The following is a 14,705-nucleotide window of genomic DNA, read 5'->3' on the forward strand; positions in this document are numbered from 1 at the left end:
AACTAGAAAGGTTGTTTTTATGAATATTTTTTTTGAAGACACAACAAAAAGGTTCAAATTCACATACTTGTGTTTCTTTCATGTAAACCTTGATGAGATGAAGTGGGAATTCTGATCACCTGACTCCTTAATGAGACCTCTTGAACGTGGTCCTCTGCATTAGTACGGTTTTTCTTGCCAATGTCACGCTAAAAGGAGGGAAGCGGAAAAAGTGTCGAGCGATGCCGTCATAGCCGCGTATAAACGCCAGCTGCCGATGAGTGTCGTGGAGGAGCTCCATCTTGGTGGCGTTTGCCTCCATCAGGAGGTGCGAGAACATTTGCATGTCAGGACTTGCAGGGTGCAAATCTTCTCGTTTGTCATATCTGTGGAGTACATTTGTAAAAAACAAACAAAAAAAACCCATTAAATTTTGGCTTTAAAAAGTGAACAATTAATACACTAACCTCCAGTGTTGGTGCTGCTCCAAAAAGCGAGATACTCCTGTTTCAGCAGCGTAGGTGTCAATATGAACAAACACGTCTGAGAAGATATAATACATAAATACAATGGATGCTATCTTTCAAAGTTATTGCAAAAAAAGGCACACTCAGTTCTTCGATGTGGCCAACTGCACATTTATGAGATATTGTAGGTAGAAGTCTATAGTGCACATAATCGGGGTGCATTTCAAGTTGTTTTTTAAGATCAAAGTGCAATGATTAATAGATATCTAACTGATTATCTAATGAATCAATTATTTTGATAACATTGACAAATGGAGAATTGTTTTCACCAATGTGTGCAGAAATTATTTCAAAATTTGTTTCCCCCTAAATTAAAATGTATTTCTTTTAAATCTATTATAATTCAAAAATGATTGATATGCATTAGTAAAATAAAATAAACATTTAATTGATTGATTAATTCAAGTAATTGTTTACCTGATTAACCTTCCTAATCTACAATTGACCTGACCCATTTGTCTGTTGTAAAAATCACGCAGACCAAAGTTTGCCCACCTCTGATCCTTCCTACCTGCCGTGGCCGGCAACAGCCTGTGTAGTTCCTGCATCCCTCGGCCTCCTGGGTAATTGTGATGGGAAACGTATAGGCAAACACCGGAGTATGCCGCGTTCATCACCAACTGGCCCACCACAACAGCCGATCCCAGTTTATACATCCACGATTTCTGGTAGTTGCTCAAACTAAAAAAAACACAAAAATTATTCCGTAAAGTTATGAATGATTCTTAGATGATTCCGTGCTGTTTTGTCCACGAACATAAAAGAGCATCCTCTGGCAGCCACCAGAGTGAGCACGGGGAAGGTGTATATGATGAAGCGCAGCTCTTTGTGCGGCAGCAGCGAGTAGACGAGGATGAAGGCGACGGCGGGTAGAAGCAGGAGTCTCATCCGTCGGTCCAGCAGCCCAATGGGGACCAACGGCAGCGTGCAGGCTAGGCCGCGAGGCAAAGCCGAGTAAAAATACCAGAGAAAGGGTGAGGTTTAAAAGAGGAGTCAAGGAGAACCTGGCTGGGGAATTCCTGGAAATACTTTCATCTAACAGCGTCTAGTAAAGGATATTCCCCAGTTAGAACTTTTGTTGAGAATGGTGTTGTACCATAAGACCTGGCCTTCAGGCCACAAAGGCTTCCTCCAAAAGAATGTGTCAATCACCACAGTCAGAGCTGCAAAACATATGAAATCAAAGACCGGCTTCACATATGGCAAACTAAATGTACACTGTTTGCCTCCCACTAACCTAATGAGAGCAATCCAGCAGGAACGGCGTAATAAAGAAGTTCCAGAAAGCCAAGCTTTCTGCTCAACAGCGATATTAGCAACATGAGACCGAGCAAAATGCAGAGCTCCGAACGGAACACGATGATGACGAAGGCGGAGAGGCTGATGAAGCTGCCGTGTTTGTGAGCCATCCAAGAGGTGAACGCAATAAGGACTGCAAAGACAAAATGAACAGTCTATTAAAAAAAAAAAAATAGAAGAGTGGTAAATCAGTCACAAATCAGAATCAATCCGTCTACAGCTGAGATTATTGGTGTTATCAGGGACAAATCAAAAAGGTATGAGTATGGTATCTTGTAACATTCAACATTTCTATTATTTGTTCAATAAAAAAAAAAAATACTTTTTTTAAAATAAAAAGCTTCATGTAACATTCAAATATTGTACAAATTTAAATCAAAGTCAAATTTTTACTATCCTTGTTTTATTTACATTTTTTAAATACAATCTGAATTTTGGTCGCATGATATCTTGCAAGATTAAAGTACAGTATTGTATTTTTTTTTTTATTATGACCCCCCCCCCTTTTTTTTATATTTAAATTAAAAATTCTAAAGTGTGATGCCTTGAAACATTCACCTTGGCGTACAGTTTGAGTGTTATTTTCCAGATATTGTCTTCTTTCTGCTCCTATCCATTCATTCAAGAATATTGTTTTATATCGTCTTTTCTTTCTTTTACAAATGAATGAAATAAATGATTGTAATGAAAAATGAAATATTGGGCACATGTTAATATTTTTTTTTTTTTATTCTCCACACAGGAGAGCCCCGACTGAGATTCAAACCCAGCACCTCTCATCTGGGAGGCAGCCGTACTAACCACTAGTCTACTGTGCTGAAGAGAATACTGTAATTAATTTTCACAGTGGTGGTTCTTACCAATTGGTAGCGCAAACACATTAGGGAGTGTCCTGGTGCTGTAGAACATGAGGTGAAACTGAGACGTGCACATCAAGCAGAAGAGGAGCGCTACCGTGGAGCCAAATTGTCTCCTCACCTCTCGCTGCATATGCCACAACGCAGCGGCCACACACACTCCCAGAGAGCCTCGGACTGAACATTAAGAAACAACATCATGAGACATGAGTTCTGTCAACTTGGTGATATGTGCGTAATGTACCGATGAGTTGTGAGTAGAATTTTGGCGCGTCCAGCAGAGAAGACAGAAGCAATACAGGGGAGCAAAAAATACAGATGAGCAGGGGTCCAATGAAGGTTCGTGGAACCACACCGGGGAACTCATGGTGGTCGTACTGAAAGAAATCATCAGCAATAATAGGAAACATTAGGGCAGGGAAACATCCACATTTCGCATTCCAACGTCAATTTATTAAGCTCATACAATCCCTAAGCAACTTTTTTTATATTCCCCAAATTTCTGCTATTCCACATTTTCCATGAAAAAAAACAACAATCTCTTTAAAATGGTGACATTTTCCAAATTTAACCTCCATATTCATACTTCTTACAAACTTATTAAACCAAATCAGACCAACAGTTTAGCTCATTCAAGACAAAGCATTAGAAATGATTTGTCACAGTCATAAAATTCCCAAATTTTTAAATAGTTCACATTGTCCACAAATTGACTAAATCAGGATATATTGGGAGCTACACTTCACATTCCATTTTCTTCAGAATGCCAACCTGTCCAGTGTCCATTTAAAAAGTTTACAGAGTCTATCTAAATATATTCATCTTTCGGATCATTCATGGCATTCCAAAAAATCCCAATTTGAACATAATTCCATATTTTCGCGTCTTCTAGTTCATGACATGTCCTCATATGATTTAACAACATTTAAAGTGTATTTAGTGACTTCTGTTTACAATATTAGCCTAGCCTGTTAGCTTTCACCTGCTGCTCCGTGCCTCCGTACCTTGTCAAATTCAAATGTGTGATACAAGAGGTCGTGGGCCGCTTGCAAGTTGAAGCTTTCTTCCACTTTGGCGAACGGACAGATTAATAAGTGTAACAGAACCACTGACGTTAATAAAAACAGGAGCGGGAGCCCCAAAACATTAATTTTTTCAGCCATGACAGCTTCAGGAGGTCACAACTTCCGGTTTAAACCGGATGCAATCTTTCACACGCGTTCTTATATCTTTGGAATATTATTTTTTATTATTATTATATTAAATGCAATATTTTTTTCAAATTCAATAATGCATTTGGAAAAGGGGATGACTTCCACTATTCAATTTCGCAATTGTTAACGTTCTACGTGGGAAATAAGCTAGATGTCCCGAGCGTGGCGGCAGGTGATTGGCTTTCCATTTAATTGGCAGGCACAAAGAGCCAATCGACACAATACACAATTCGACCAAGGGGGCTGAAGCGGAAAACTGGAAGTGCATCTTCTCCTCAACCGGCATGTAAATATTACTTTATCGCGCGTTGTATTTAAACGCTCTCTCTCTCTTATTTATTCTAAAAGACGGTACAGTTAGTCCGCTGTGTGCGACACTCCGAAACAAAAAACATTAAGAGCAAGTTCGTTGTGGGTGGATTTTACTGTGTGTCCTGATGAAACGGTGAAATGCTGCCCACGGGTCCAGAGCTGCGACTTCTCGGGCTTTTGTCCTGTTTTGTTTTACTTTTTCAAGTCACGAATGCCAAGAGGGATTTAAAGAGTGCATGTGTTACCTGCCAGCAGATTACTGATAATTTCCAAAAGGTAAGCGAACATGTAGGAACCACTCCCCTGTTCTAATGAATAAATAAGTTCAAATGTAGATTCCACATACTGCATTTTTAAGTATTTTGGTGTATTTTTAGGGCTATGAGAGAACTGCAAATAACAATTTTGGTGGTGGCAACACAGCCTGGGAGGAAAGGAAACTGTCCAAATATGAGACAAGGTGAGAGACCAAACTTCAGGTCAGCTTGTCACTCTCACAAATATAACATGCTTGCATCAAAACAAACTCGGAACCACATGCAAATAAAATAGTACATATGACATTCCAGAATTTTAGGACGTTTTGTGTCCCCAAAGAAATTTTGAATAACCCATGCCCAATTTACATAACACAGACCTGCTGTGTAAATGATAGTTATCCTGAGACAAAATGTTACAGTAGCTTTAGCAAAATCCTAAATATTACCACATAGCGTTTGTTGTCTTGTGCCAACTTGCATCTCTTAATTCTGCATTTTTCAGTGAGATCCGGCTGATGGAGATCGTTGAGGGGCTGTGCGACAGCAGCAGCTTTGAGTGCAACCAGATGCTAGAAGAACACGAGGAGCTGTTGGAGACATGGTGGTTTAAAAGGTCCGTGGACTCAAACTGTTGATCAAAACATCTGCTTGACCTGTGTTTGTTTGAAATGCAGGAAAACGAAACATCCTGATTTGCATAAATGGTTCTGCATTGACACCATCAAAGTGTGCTGTCAAAAAGGCACATTTGGACCTGACTGCAATGGTGAGGAAACTATCAGTGGTACTAATGTTGTCCAGAAATATTCTATTTCTGTTACTATAAATCACGCACAGGTTGCAGTAGCGTTTTTGTGTGTGTGTCAAAGCTTGTGTCGGAGGCTCTGAGAAACCCTGTCACGGGAACGGCAAGTGTGACGGCGACGGAACCCGAGGAGGGGACGGCAAGTGTACATGTGACGTCGAGTACACGGGAGACTTGTGCCTGGATTGCATTGATGGCTACTTCAACGAAGTGCGCAACAATTCCTTCTCCCTATGCACGGGTATGACAGATCTTATATCAAACTTCATAGTTCACCTTAAAATCACTCGCTGAATAATGAGCATCTCCTCTCCGTTAGAATGTCATTCCTCCTGCAAGACCTGCAGCGGCGGGGCAACCAATCAGGATTGCGACGAGTGCAAGGACGGTTGGGAGGAGGATGACCAGGAAGCCTGCGTTGGTATAATAAGCTAATTTCAAGTAATAAACTGAACATTATTACATCTGCAAAGGCATTGGCGACATGGAATGTGATTGCAGATGTAGACGAGTGCTCCAAAGACTCACCTCCATGTCAAGAAGATGAATACTGCGTCAACACGGAAGGCTCCTACTCCTGCAAGGGTAAACAAAACGTGCGCATCTTAAATCAGTCTAATTCAGCTCCTTTTATTATTATTTTTGGTTCTCTTAGGTTGTGATAAAGTGTGCACGGGATGCACTGGAGCCGGTGCAGACAACTGCAAAGCGTGTGCCGGTGGCTACCAGGACGTCGAGGGCACCTGCACAGGTTTGCCTGGTTTATTTTATGGATCCCAAATGGGCATGTTGAAGGAAATAGATGTCGGTTGTCCAAGAGCAATGAAGATATAGCGTTATACTTTAACAACAACAGAAATACAGCTTCATCATTTTTTGTGTTACACATTTCATTAGGTAATTAAAGGGCTTTATCCAAATTGTTACTTTTTTTTTTTACATTTATAAATAGTAATGATTTTAAGGCTCTACTGCTGTTTGGCCATTTATTGAATCACTTTCTTGAAAACTTATATAAATTAAAGCTAAAATTATTGTTTTACTATTCTACAAATGTTTAGGTTTATTTTTAGAAGTAAATACTGTAAATGTAATTCACTGGTTTTGTATTTTCATTAGATATTGATGAGTGTTCTCAGGGCGAGTCGATGTGCACTAAGGAGCACCAGCAGTGTGCCAATACCAAAGGCAGCTACAAGTGCGTCTGCTCCGCCGGCTACAGGGATGACGATGGCGAATGTGTCCAAAAGACACAAGAAGGTTTGTGTCATTCTTTGTCAATGCTCGCAGAAGAAGTTCAAGTCATCTTGACTGAATCTTTATTTTTGTGTCATCAGACCAAGAGGAGGAGCCAGCGGTAAACAAGACGGACGAGAGTCCTCATGCAGAGCTCTGAGGAATTGGGCACTGACCATGAATGAAGATTTGATGCTGCTCATTTTAAACCCAGATAAAAAGCACTTGCATAAATTTGTAAACGGCAGACAGTGGAGTGGGGGGGGGGGGGGGGATTCAGGGTTTTCTACCTGTGGACCAAGGAGTCATTGAGATTTCATGCTGTTCTTTTTCTCACCTGTGCTCAATCTAGCATACGTCCTTATTTGATGTTTTAAAGTAAATAAAGATTTGATCTAATCTTTGATGCAAACACATTCATTGTCAACTGCCAGGGAGAGGTAGATTTTTTTGTGGTAGTGATTATAGATGACCAGAAGTGGGCAGTGTAACCATGAAAATGAACTTGCCACTCTGATTCGTTTTTCTCCATTTAATTGACTAGTCAAAATCAAGCTGAAATACTTCTGTGGTGTTATTGATGACTTGTGGGGACTCCCTCCTCATCCAGACTGTAAATGAACTCACAAAGCCACACATTTTTGATTGCATTTTCTCTCTTGATCATTTAGTGTAGCGGAGTGGTACATGGCACCGGCAAACATAAATACACATCACATTTTGACAACCTTTTCCAGCCACAATAAATAAAATGTCACAATGTCATCACATTGTCATAACAGGCCTTCCATGATCACGACATACTATATTTACATTTGCATTATCTTCAAAGTGTACGTGTCTCGAAGGTACATGAGGCCATTTTGGCGTCTTATGTTGAGGGGAGGGTTCAGTGCATTCTTCTAGTGTCATTCAATTCACCACAGATGAGTTTCTCTGATCTCAGCTATCACCTGGCTGGCTTTCTGCAATGCCTGCATCACCCCAATAAAAAATAAAAATAAAAAACAGCAGAAGGATGGTTAAGGAACTTTCTATTGCTTCTGCAGGGACATGAAGACTTGAGCGGGTTTCACCTGCAGCATGTCGGCCGCTTCCTTGCGTCGCTGGGCCATGTCCTCCGACTCGGTCAGCAGATCGTTGAGGAGGCCAGACTTGTACAGCTGACCCACCAGTTCGCTCTGGAGGCTGTCCTTTACATGATTGACTAGGAAGTGCATCACCGCCTTGGGCACGCTGATAGCAGTCATTCAAAATGAAATGATACATTTACACAAAATTGTTCACGAGGTGCACTGTAACAAAGCGGGTCTCTGGAAGCCCCTTACCTGTCTTGGATGTTCTTGCGCACAATCAGAAAGTAAGACTTGATGAGGCGTTCGATGACCTCGCAGTCCCGTTGCTCACGAGATGACAGCTTCCTGGCTACTGGTACTGGCTACAAGTTGAAAAACAGATTAGTCGACAAGCAACATTCCTCTTAACAAATCCGGAGCGTAGGACAAAGAGGACAAGTCACCACATCCAGAAGGTTGACAACTCCCTTAAGAGGGCTTCCTGGACCCGAGCCCGAGCCGTCCTCCCCTTTCTTGAGCATCCCACTCCAGGTGCCTGCGCTGTCCTGCTCGCCCTGCGGCCCCGCTGCTGGAGCCTAGGATCAAGAAGTACCACCAGCATGCAAACACATAAGCGAACATCAAAAAACAAACAGCATTCAACTCTACTGTAGGATCCATTGTCACTTCTGTGAAGTTTGGCACTTCACACAGGCTTTCAGAGTAAAAAGAGTTTGGAAATCAGGGATGATAGATCAAGACTGGAGGAAACACAACATTGTTAGTGCAAGTCCACACAGGCTGGGGCACGAAAAGAGCATGGCATGGGGAAAAAGATTAGGGTACAAGCCAAGCCATTCATCCATTCACACAGCCGGCCAGGCGCGGGACCAGCAGCTGCCCACCTTGGCACCGTCCGCGTCTGCTCCGGACGCGGGGGGCTCGCCGGAAACCGCAGCCGGGCCTTTGCCAAGAGACTGGCAGCAGGAATGGAGAGAGATCAAATAACAGCAACAGAGTTAGAGAGAGAGAGAGAGAGTTAGAGAGAGAGAGAAGGGGAGGACCCAATTGGGAGCAGGAGAGAAAGGGAGAGTACAGTACAAAGTATTTTGGTTCCTTCATTAAAAAATAAATAAATTAAGCTGTTGGATGTAATATAACATCTCAAAACCCTTGCTTGAATATCAAAGAGGGAATATACCTTATCCCTGGGCACTGCTGTGGGTAGTTCTCTCATCCGGTTTCTCCTTTGCTCCTATATATACACACAAGCATGACAGAGAATATAATAAACAGAGTTCTTCTACAGAACAGATGACAAAAATAAAACAGTTACTAATTTACTTTTGTGGAGTAAAAAAGTGTAACTTTAACTAACAAGCGAGACATAGAAATTACAGATGTTCAATAATCAATACTGATAACACTTAACACGTAAAATTCCTCCGAAAAACAATCACAGATCATTTCAAAAGACATACATATCCAATATAGCATTTCCCAAGAAAATTACAGGAAATTAATGGCAATTTTGTATTCTTCTAATTTCTAGTCCCTGATTATAATATGTCCACAAGATAGCGGCCAATGCGAATACCAATACCTTCAACTTAAGCCGGGTATCGGCCTAATACTGGTATCAGTACTGCAATCTCTAATAGAATTAGTCAAGTGAAATGCATAAAGTGGTGATGGATCAATTCTAGCGCTGCATCAATGCACTGTATTAACGTTGTAACAAAACAGTGTTCCTCTAAAAATGTGTTTTTTGGTGTTAGCGCACACCTCGATGTTGTTGTTCATGACCCCGCAGGCGTCTGCAAAGTCTGGATGCTTCGTGTTGATGTAAGCCAGCTCAATGGCAACCAAATTGTGGACCTAATGGAACAGGAAAACAAGCCAATAGCTCTTGCTTAATTCAGCATTCAAACACAAATCATCTAAAAAAATTTAGACACTAAATATTATTGAGCAGGAAAAAGAACGCATACCATCTCATTCGTGACAGGTAGCCTCTTTCTCAAGAGGGAAGTGACTACTTCCACAATGGCCTCATGGAGCTTCGGGAATCTCTGCAGCTCCTGGTGGACAACTCCGCATTAGCACAAGCATCGGAATAACGCCCCCCATCCCCTGTATGGAAGCCCGACTACCTGCGTGCTGTAGTTGCTGCAGTGTTGGATGATCCTCTGCATCTCCTCGTGGACCAGCTCCACACAGCGCAGACTGGGCTCCTCCAAGCGCTTCACCTGCTTCTTCACCAGCAGCTCAAAGGAGATCTCAGGCACGAACAGAGAGGGGCGAGGGCCCTGATGCAGGACGGGAAAGGTGAAAGGTCATCCATGCCTAACTTTGAGAAATCATCAAGTAAGGCGGTACTCACGGTTGCGTTCCTTATCGCTGTTAGGATGTCGATGGTGCTGAGGCCTCCCAGAGGATCCACGCACTCCAAAGTTCGGCCAAAAGTCTCGTGGAATATGTAACAGATTCGGGCTCCACCACACCTAACATGGAGCAGTGAGGGAGCATTAGATGTGATTGACTTCACATGATAAGAGGCCTTTTGCGCATGATTTTGATGGCACCAACACTCACAGCTCTGCCGTCTCGATGTACTTGGCCGTGCCCTCGATGGTGTTGCAGTATTCGGTGGCAAACTTGGTGATGAGTTGGAGCAAGGTGGCGCTTTGGTCCTCCACGGGCTCGCCGTAGCTGCCGAGCAGCGACTGGTACTGGGCAGCCAGCACGTTGATCCGCGTCTTCAGATCCGGCAGACAGTCGCGGATGTGATGCATCAGAAGTCTGACAATGACGACAAGGAAGGCTTCAGGCAAGCTTCACGAGTGTCGACATTGCCTGACTGTAAACCAAGGTAACTTAATATAGTTGACAAAAACTAATGAAACAACAGAAAATAAAATGTAAAAAAACTAATCTGTGAACAAAATAAAATAAAAACAGGAGTGCTGTCATACAAATGATAACTAATTGAAACGACATTCCTACCCTTTGTTTCCATCATCGCCAATTGATTTTTGAATGAGATTCCATGGTTTATTTAAATGCATTATTTCGGTATAAGAATGACGGTCAGTTAATTGGGAATTGTAGTTCATTGTAGTTTATTACACAGTACTTTTTTTTTTATCTTGAATTTGACAAATACTCCACATAGAAAAAACGAACACTAATACTAAAACTAATAAAAAACTAAACAAAATCAAAGCTTTTTAAAGCTACTGAACGCAGCAAATTTAATTGTGAATCACTACTGCCACCTATGGTCAAAAAAATTAACCCCACGTACCCTTCCTCACACACAATGCACACAATAGCACATCGGCATAAAGGGACCTGGAAATTCGAACCCGAATCCAGTCTAAAAACTATTGGCCATAGACTTGCAGGAATGTCAACAGCTAATGCGTTAATCTACTAATTGGAAGATGTTCCAGTCATAAATGGTCAAATTAAAAGGCTATTGTAAAGATATTTTGGGAAAATTGTTACAAAGAGCAACTTTAAATAAAAATACAAACTAATACAAACTTATAAAGCCAGCCTTAAACTTAAATACAAGTTACTGAATTTTTAAAATTAAAGTAAATCATAATGAAAAACACAAAACTATTTTAATCCTGTTGTAAACACAATTAACTCCAAGATTCTTTCTAATGTTGCAGAAAGCAACCATGAGGCTTTGCTCTTCAAATGGTTCAACACACAAGAGGAAAATGTGTTTAAATATAACAAAACATCTGTAAATCATTTTAAAAGTGATTATTTTTCATCAACTTTGTTTTTTCTTTCCTTGATACTTTTTATTTGATAATGTAGAAACATAGCTCTGCTGCAAATATGCAAGAAATTGATTTGAGGCATATGCCACACGATGGTGGCAAAGCACTTTTTCCAATTAGACAGAGCTTATGGCATGACTAAATGAAGCTCCTTCCCTCACTTCAGTATTGTTCCCTTTCACTGGACGTGGCAAAATAAATATTTTTATATTAGACATGGCTTGGGCCTGAGCTCAAAATAGTGACAATTACTACTTGACTGTATATTTATTTAAATTTTATCTATATTATTCATATTAATGTCATTTAAGAAAGAAACTGTTCTGTTTTTTATTTTTTGATCAAACAGGCAGTCACAATGCTATATTTTTTGTTATATTTCTATTGGCTGCTATTTCTAGCATTTTAAGTCAACTCTTCCTTCGTACATTGAAAATGCTACAATGCAATTGTTGAAAACAAATTCATTCAATGTTAATAATCAAGCTGGCACTGACCTATTAAGGGTCCTGGCCAGGTATTTGGTCCCATTGCGATTAGCAAGCGAGGGATACTTCTTCTGCAGGAAGGCGTGTTCGTCACGAATGGCGTCAGCTACAGACTTTTTATTGTTGATGTCCAGCTGGCTCCTGTACACGTCAGAGAATCTACAGTGTTATATTCCACATATACAGTACATCAATGCTACTTTGAGGGAGATTCATTATTAATATTTAATGTTGAATACAAAAGCCATGCTTTAATTACACTAATGGGTCATAAATAAACAATACATATTGACTCATATGTCAGAGGATTTCTCTCCAGACTCATGTTGAATATGTGCAGGGTGGTGCTAACCTGTTGACCAGGCCGATGAGTCCCAGTTTGACAGGAATGACTCGACCCATCAATACGTCCATAGCATCGGTACCAGCGTCCATCAGGTCCAGTTTGGTCACCACAGCCAATGTCCTCCTGCCTGGAGGGTCAATTTTAGACATTTTTGTTCTTTTGCATATCACACTTTGAAAATCCCTGTTGTAAGGGAATTGCTTTTGGACTTTACCGTCAGGGTCCACCTCCCGGGCCACCTTGAGGGCCTCTGACGTCGCCATGTCAGTGTTGGCAGCGGTGACAGCTAATATGATGGAGTTGGGGTTGGAGATGTGCTTCAGGATGAGATCTCTGATCTGGATCTCAATGTCTTTGGGCTGATCTCCCACAGGCACCTGAGACAAAATGGCGGTCGTTCATGTTAATAATAAGGCGACACACGTACATTCGGTTTAGGCGTGCCGTGTTACCTTGGTGATGCCAGGCAGGTCCACCAGGGTGAGGTTGACAACATGGGGGGAAAATATCTTCAGGTGGATGGGCTCATCACTGATGCCCTGCACAGTTAAATTGGGTTTACAAAATGAAATCTTACAGCAAAGTAGATGATTAAGTATGATGAATAAGTAGATGATGATGAATTTAAATCCAATTAAATGGTATGAAAAATACATTAAATGGGAACTCAAGGCAAATATTTCCTTTACAATAATATATTCTACGTGCCCCAAAAATGATTTTCCAGATTTATATTGCATTTGTGGAATAAAAATTAAGCAGATGACTCCATTTGTTTTGATCAATGAGACGGTGCAGCCATCTTGTACTCTGCTGTTGACCATAATTAACATCAAAGTGCCTTCGGGCTCGTATTGTGAACGTCACGGCTCACCTGTTTTTTGGTAGCAGCGATGGAGTAAACATTCTCACCTTATTATTTCCTGACACTCGCTCGGTTTCAGCTTCTATTTCTTGCCTAATTTCATCAAAATCTGTGTAGATCTGCCCAGAAAAAAATCAATAAATAACATTTAATTGATTACTATGTAATGCTTGAAACCACACTACTTGTTACCTTATTCTTGGTGTGCAGAAACTTCCCCCACTCTTCGCCTTCTCTGCCTGTACAACACAAAGGCACAGTTTAGGGCATGGTCGCTTAGATTAAGACACTAAAAAGACTGGCAACTATTGAGGACAGGATGCTAGGCCACGAGAGGCAGGGTGACAACAGGGCTCCACTTAAAAGCTGGGGATCAAAGCAGTGTATGATGGGTGAAGGAAGAGCCATAAGTTAGTTAAAATATGATTCACATGATTACAATGCACCTTTATGGAGCTTTTTCACACCTTGGAATCTGCATGTAATTAAACAGCAACAGAAAAAAAGAGCACTTTATTGTCAAGAGACTCAAGATACCAAAATGTGTGGCGGAAAACAATGAGAACACTATGAAAGGATGGGAAGGGACTGAAAAACAGTTTCCTCTGGAAGGGGAAGGGAGAGTCAAAAGTTGGTGCCTACCGATGTCGTCATTTTTGCGGCCATCTCCCGGATCGACGTGGACTAGCTGGAGGATGAGTGGCCGCCTGGTGACGATACCGGTCCCGCGGGGGAGCAGGTCACGGCCCACCAGGCTCTCCAGGACGGAACTCTTGCCGCTGCTCTGGAGATGCAACAAAAACAGATTTATGTGTTTTTTGTCTGAACGAAGCGCCATAGCTCACTTTAACTCCTTGGAGCCAAAATGCCACAAGATGGCACCAAAGGAATAGCCAAGTACAAAAAGAGTAACTGGGCAAGTTTCTCAGTGAAAAAGAGATTATGGGAATCATGGGATCCAAGAAAAAATGCAAATAGGCAAATTCATGAAAGACAAACCGAGGAGTCACTGTAAATGTATTTTTAAAAATAGGTTTGCATTGCTGTGTCAAAAACCTACTAAAATGTCTAAAATGAAAGTAGTAATTGGTATTTTGACAGGTTGGTGTTGATGATGTTGGTGACGGGTTTGAATGAAGGTAAAAAACACTTGTAGGCACCTGTCATTTAGTACAGTAGTGGCCTAATTTGGCAGGATTCCTAAATTAGCACTGGATAAAGGTTATCAGTCTTTCCAGTAAAGATTTTAATGCACTCCGGATAAATATGGACGTACGTGTCATAAACGTCTAATATACTCCACTTAAATTCAAAACTAATATAAATCAATTTGACCAACTCATCCCCGGGTGCATTTAATGACAGTTATCGTAGCCTTACTGTACCTGGGTCCCCACTACAGCTATTTGAGGCAGCTGAATAATATCCGCGCCCACAGTGTTGAACACATCCTGGAGCTTGTTAATGACGGGAATAAGGGCCTCCATGTCTTCGGTTCCGCGACAAAACGACGAATTCGCCGGCTATTTTTTGTGATGGAGCCAAAGTCATTCAATGTCTCGGCATCGCCACCATTGCGACGAGAGCAGCTGCGCTTGAGTATTCGCAGCTATGGGAGTTGTAGTTCTCGCACAACACTCAACTATGGCCCATGCTGAGAAG

At 41.4% G+C, this 14,705-nt stretch overlaps 3 protein-coding genes across 5 annotated transcripts; 1 reads left to right on the forward strand and 2 right to left on the reverse strand.

Moving 5' to 3' along the window:
- Positions 1 to 11: 11 nt before the first annotated feature.
- Positions 12 to 3,841, reverse strand: alg12 (ALG12 alpha-1,6-mannosyltransferase). Of its 2 annotated transcripts, XM_077543540.1 has the most exons (10): positions 3,667 to 3,817; positions 2,907 to 3,039; positions 2,784 to 2,839; positions 2,666 to 2,703; positions 1,744 to 1,938; positions 1,565 to 1,669; positions 1,264 to 1,486; positions 1,018 to 1,187; positions 447 to 522; positions 12 to 365 (listed from the first exon to the last, which is right to left on the reverse strand). In XM_077543540.1, the coding sequence occupies exons 2-10, from the start codon at positions 3,027 to 3,029 to the stop codon at positions 128 to 130; spliced, it is 1,224 nt and encodes a 407-aa protein (XP_077399666.1). In that variant the 5' UTR covers positions 3,030 to 3,039; positions 3,667 to 3,817; the 3' UTR covers positions 12 to 127. The 2 variants fall into 2 exon arrangements, with proteins under 2 accessions (XP_077399666.1, XP_077399665.1); XM_077543539.1 differs by having other exon boundaries at positions 2,666 to 2,839; positions 3,667 to 3,841.
- Positions 3,842 to 4,087: 246 nt separating this feature from the next.
- Positions 4,088 to 6,888, forward strand: creld2 (CRELD disulfide isomerase 2). Its single transcript, XM_077543668.1, has 10 exons — positions 4,088 to 4,464; positions 4,566 to 4,648; positions 4,951 to 5,061; positions 5,123 to 5,214; positions 5,318 to 5,494; positions 5,573 to 5,674; positions 5,755 to 5,838; positions 5,909 to 6,004; positions 6,373 to 6,513; positions 6,591 to 6,888. Exons 1-10 carry the CDS (start codon positions 4,327 to 4,329, stop codon positions 6,647 to 6,649), a joined length of 1,083 nt encoding a protein of 360 aa, XP_077399794.1. The 5' UTR covers positions 4,088 to 4,326; the 3' UTR covers positions 6,650 to 6,888.
- Positions 6,889 to 7,010: 122 nt separating this feature from the next.
- LOC144034708 (dynamin-1-like protein) lies at positions 7,011 to 14,683 on the reverse strand. Of its 2 annotated transcripts, XM_077543666.1 has the most exons (19): positions 14,429 to 14,683; positions 13,686 to 13,827; positions 13,236 to 13,282; positions 13,091 to 13,162; positions 12,631 to 12,717; positions 12,393 to 12,555; positions 12,185 to 12,305; positions 11,842 to 11,973; positions 10,140 to 10,346; positions 9,928 to 10,048; positions 9,698 to 9,853; positions 9,536 to 9,625; positions 9,330 to 9,422; positions 8,746 to 8,799; positions 8,450 to 8,521; positions 8,009 to 8,140; positions 7,818 to 7,927; positions 7,566 to 7,725; positions 7,011 to 7,463 (listed from the first exon to the last, which is right to left on the reverse strand). In XM_077543666.1, exons 1-19 carry the CDS (start codon positions 14,528 to 14,530, stop codon positions 7,407 to 7,409), a joined length of 2,118 nt encoding a protein of 705 aa, XP_077399792.1. In that variant the 5' UTR covers positions 14,531 to 14,683; the 3' UTR covers positions 7,011 to 7,406. The 2 variants fall into 2 exon arrangements, with proteins under 2 accessions (XP_077399792.1, XP_077399793.1); XM_077543667.1 differs by lacking the exon at positions 8,450 to 8,521 and having other exon boundaries at positions 7,016 to 7,463; positions 14,429 to 14,681.
- Between the last annotated feature and the right edge of the window lie 22 nt (positions 14,684 to 14,705).

The sequence above is a fragment of the Vanacampus margaritifer genome, chromosome 15, assembly GCF_051991255.1.
Source record: "Vanacampus margaritifer isolate UIUO_Vmar chromosome 15, RoL_Vmar_1.0, whole genome shotgun sequence".
NCBI lineage: Eukaryota > Metazoa > Chordata > Actinopteri > Syngnathiformes > Syngnathidae > Vanacampus > Vanacampus margaritifer.

Bases quoted from the DNA above. Each gene is read 5' to 3' on its own strand.
- alg12 (XM_077543539.1), bottom strand. From the start codon at position 3,825: ATGGCTGAAAAAATTAATGTTTTGGGGCTCCCGCTCCTGTTTTTATTA. The intron at 1,487-1,564 runs TATCCTTTACTA...TCCTCTTTTAAA, and splicing joins CAAAAGTTCTAACTGGGGAA to CCTCACCCTTTCTCTGGTAT. The intron at 1,188-1,263 runs GTTCGTGGACAA...TGTTTTTTTTAG, and splicing joins GCCAGAGGATGCTCTTTTAT to TTTGAGCAACTACCAGAAAT.
- creld2 (XM_077543668.1), top strand. From the start codon at position 4,327: ATGCTGCCCACGGGTCCAGAGCTGCGACTTCTCGGGCTTTTGTCCTGT. The intron at 5,495-5,572 runs GTATGACAGATC...CCTCTCCGTTAG, and splicing joins TTCCTTCTCCCTATGCACGG to AATGTCATTCCTCCTGCAAG. The intron at 6,514-6,590 runs GTTTGTGTCATT...TTGTGTCATCAG, and splicing joins TGTCCAAAAGACACAAGAAG to ACCAAGAGGAGGAGCCAGCG.
- LOC144034708 (XM_077543666.1), bottom strand. From the start codon at position 14,530: ATGGAGGCCCTTATTCCCGTCATTAACAAGCTCCAGGATGTGTTCAAC. The intron at 10,049-10,139 runs GTGAGTGTTGGT...GCTCCATGTTAG, and splicing joins TACATCGAGACGGCAGAGCT to GTGTGGTGGAGCCCGAATCT. The intron at 9,626-9,697 runs GTAGTCGGGCTT...GTTGTCCACCAG, and splicing joins GCAGCAACTACAGCACGCAG to GAGCTGCAGAGATTCCCGAA.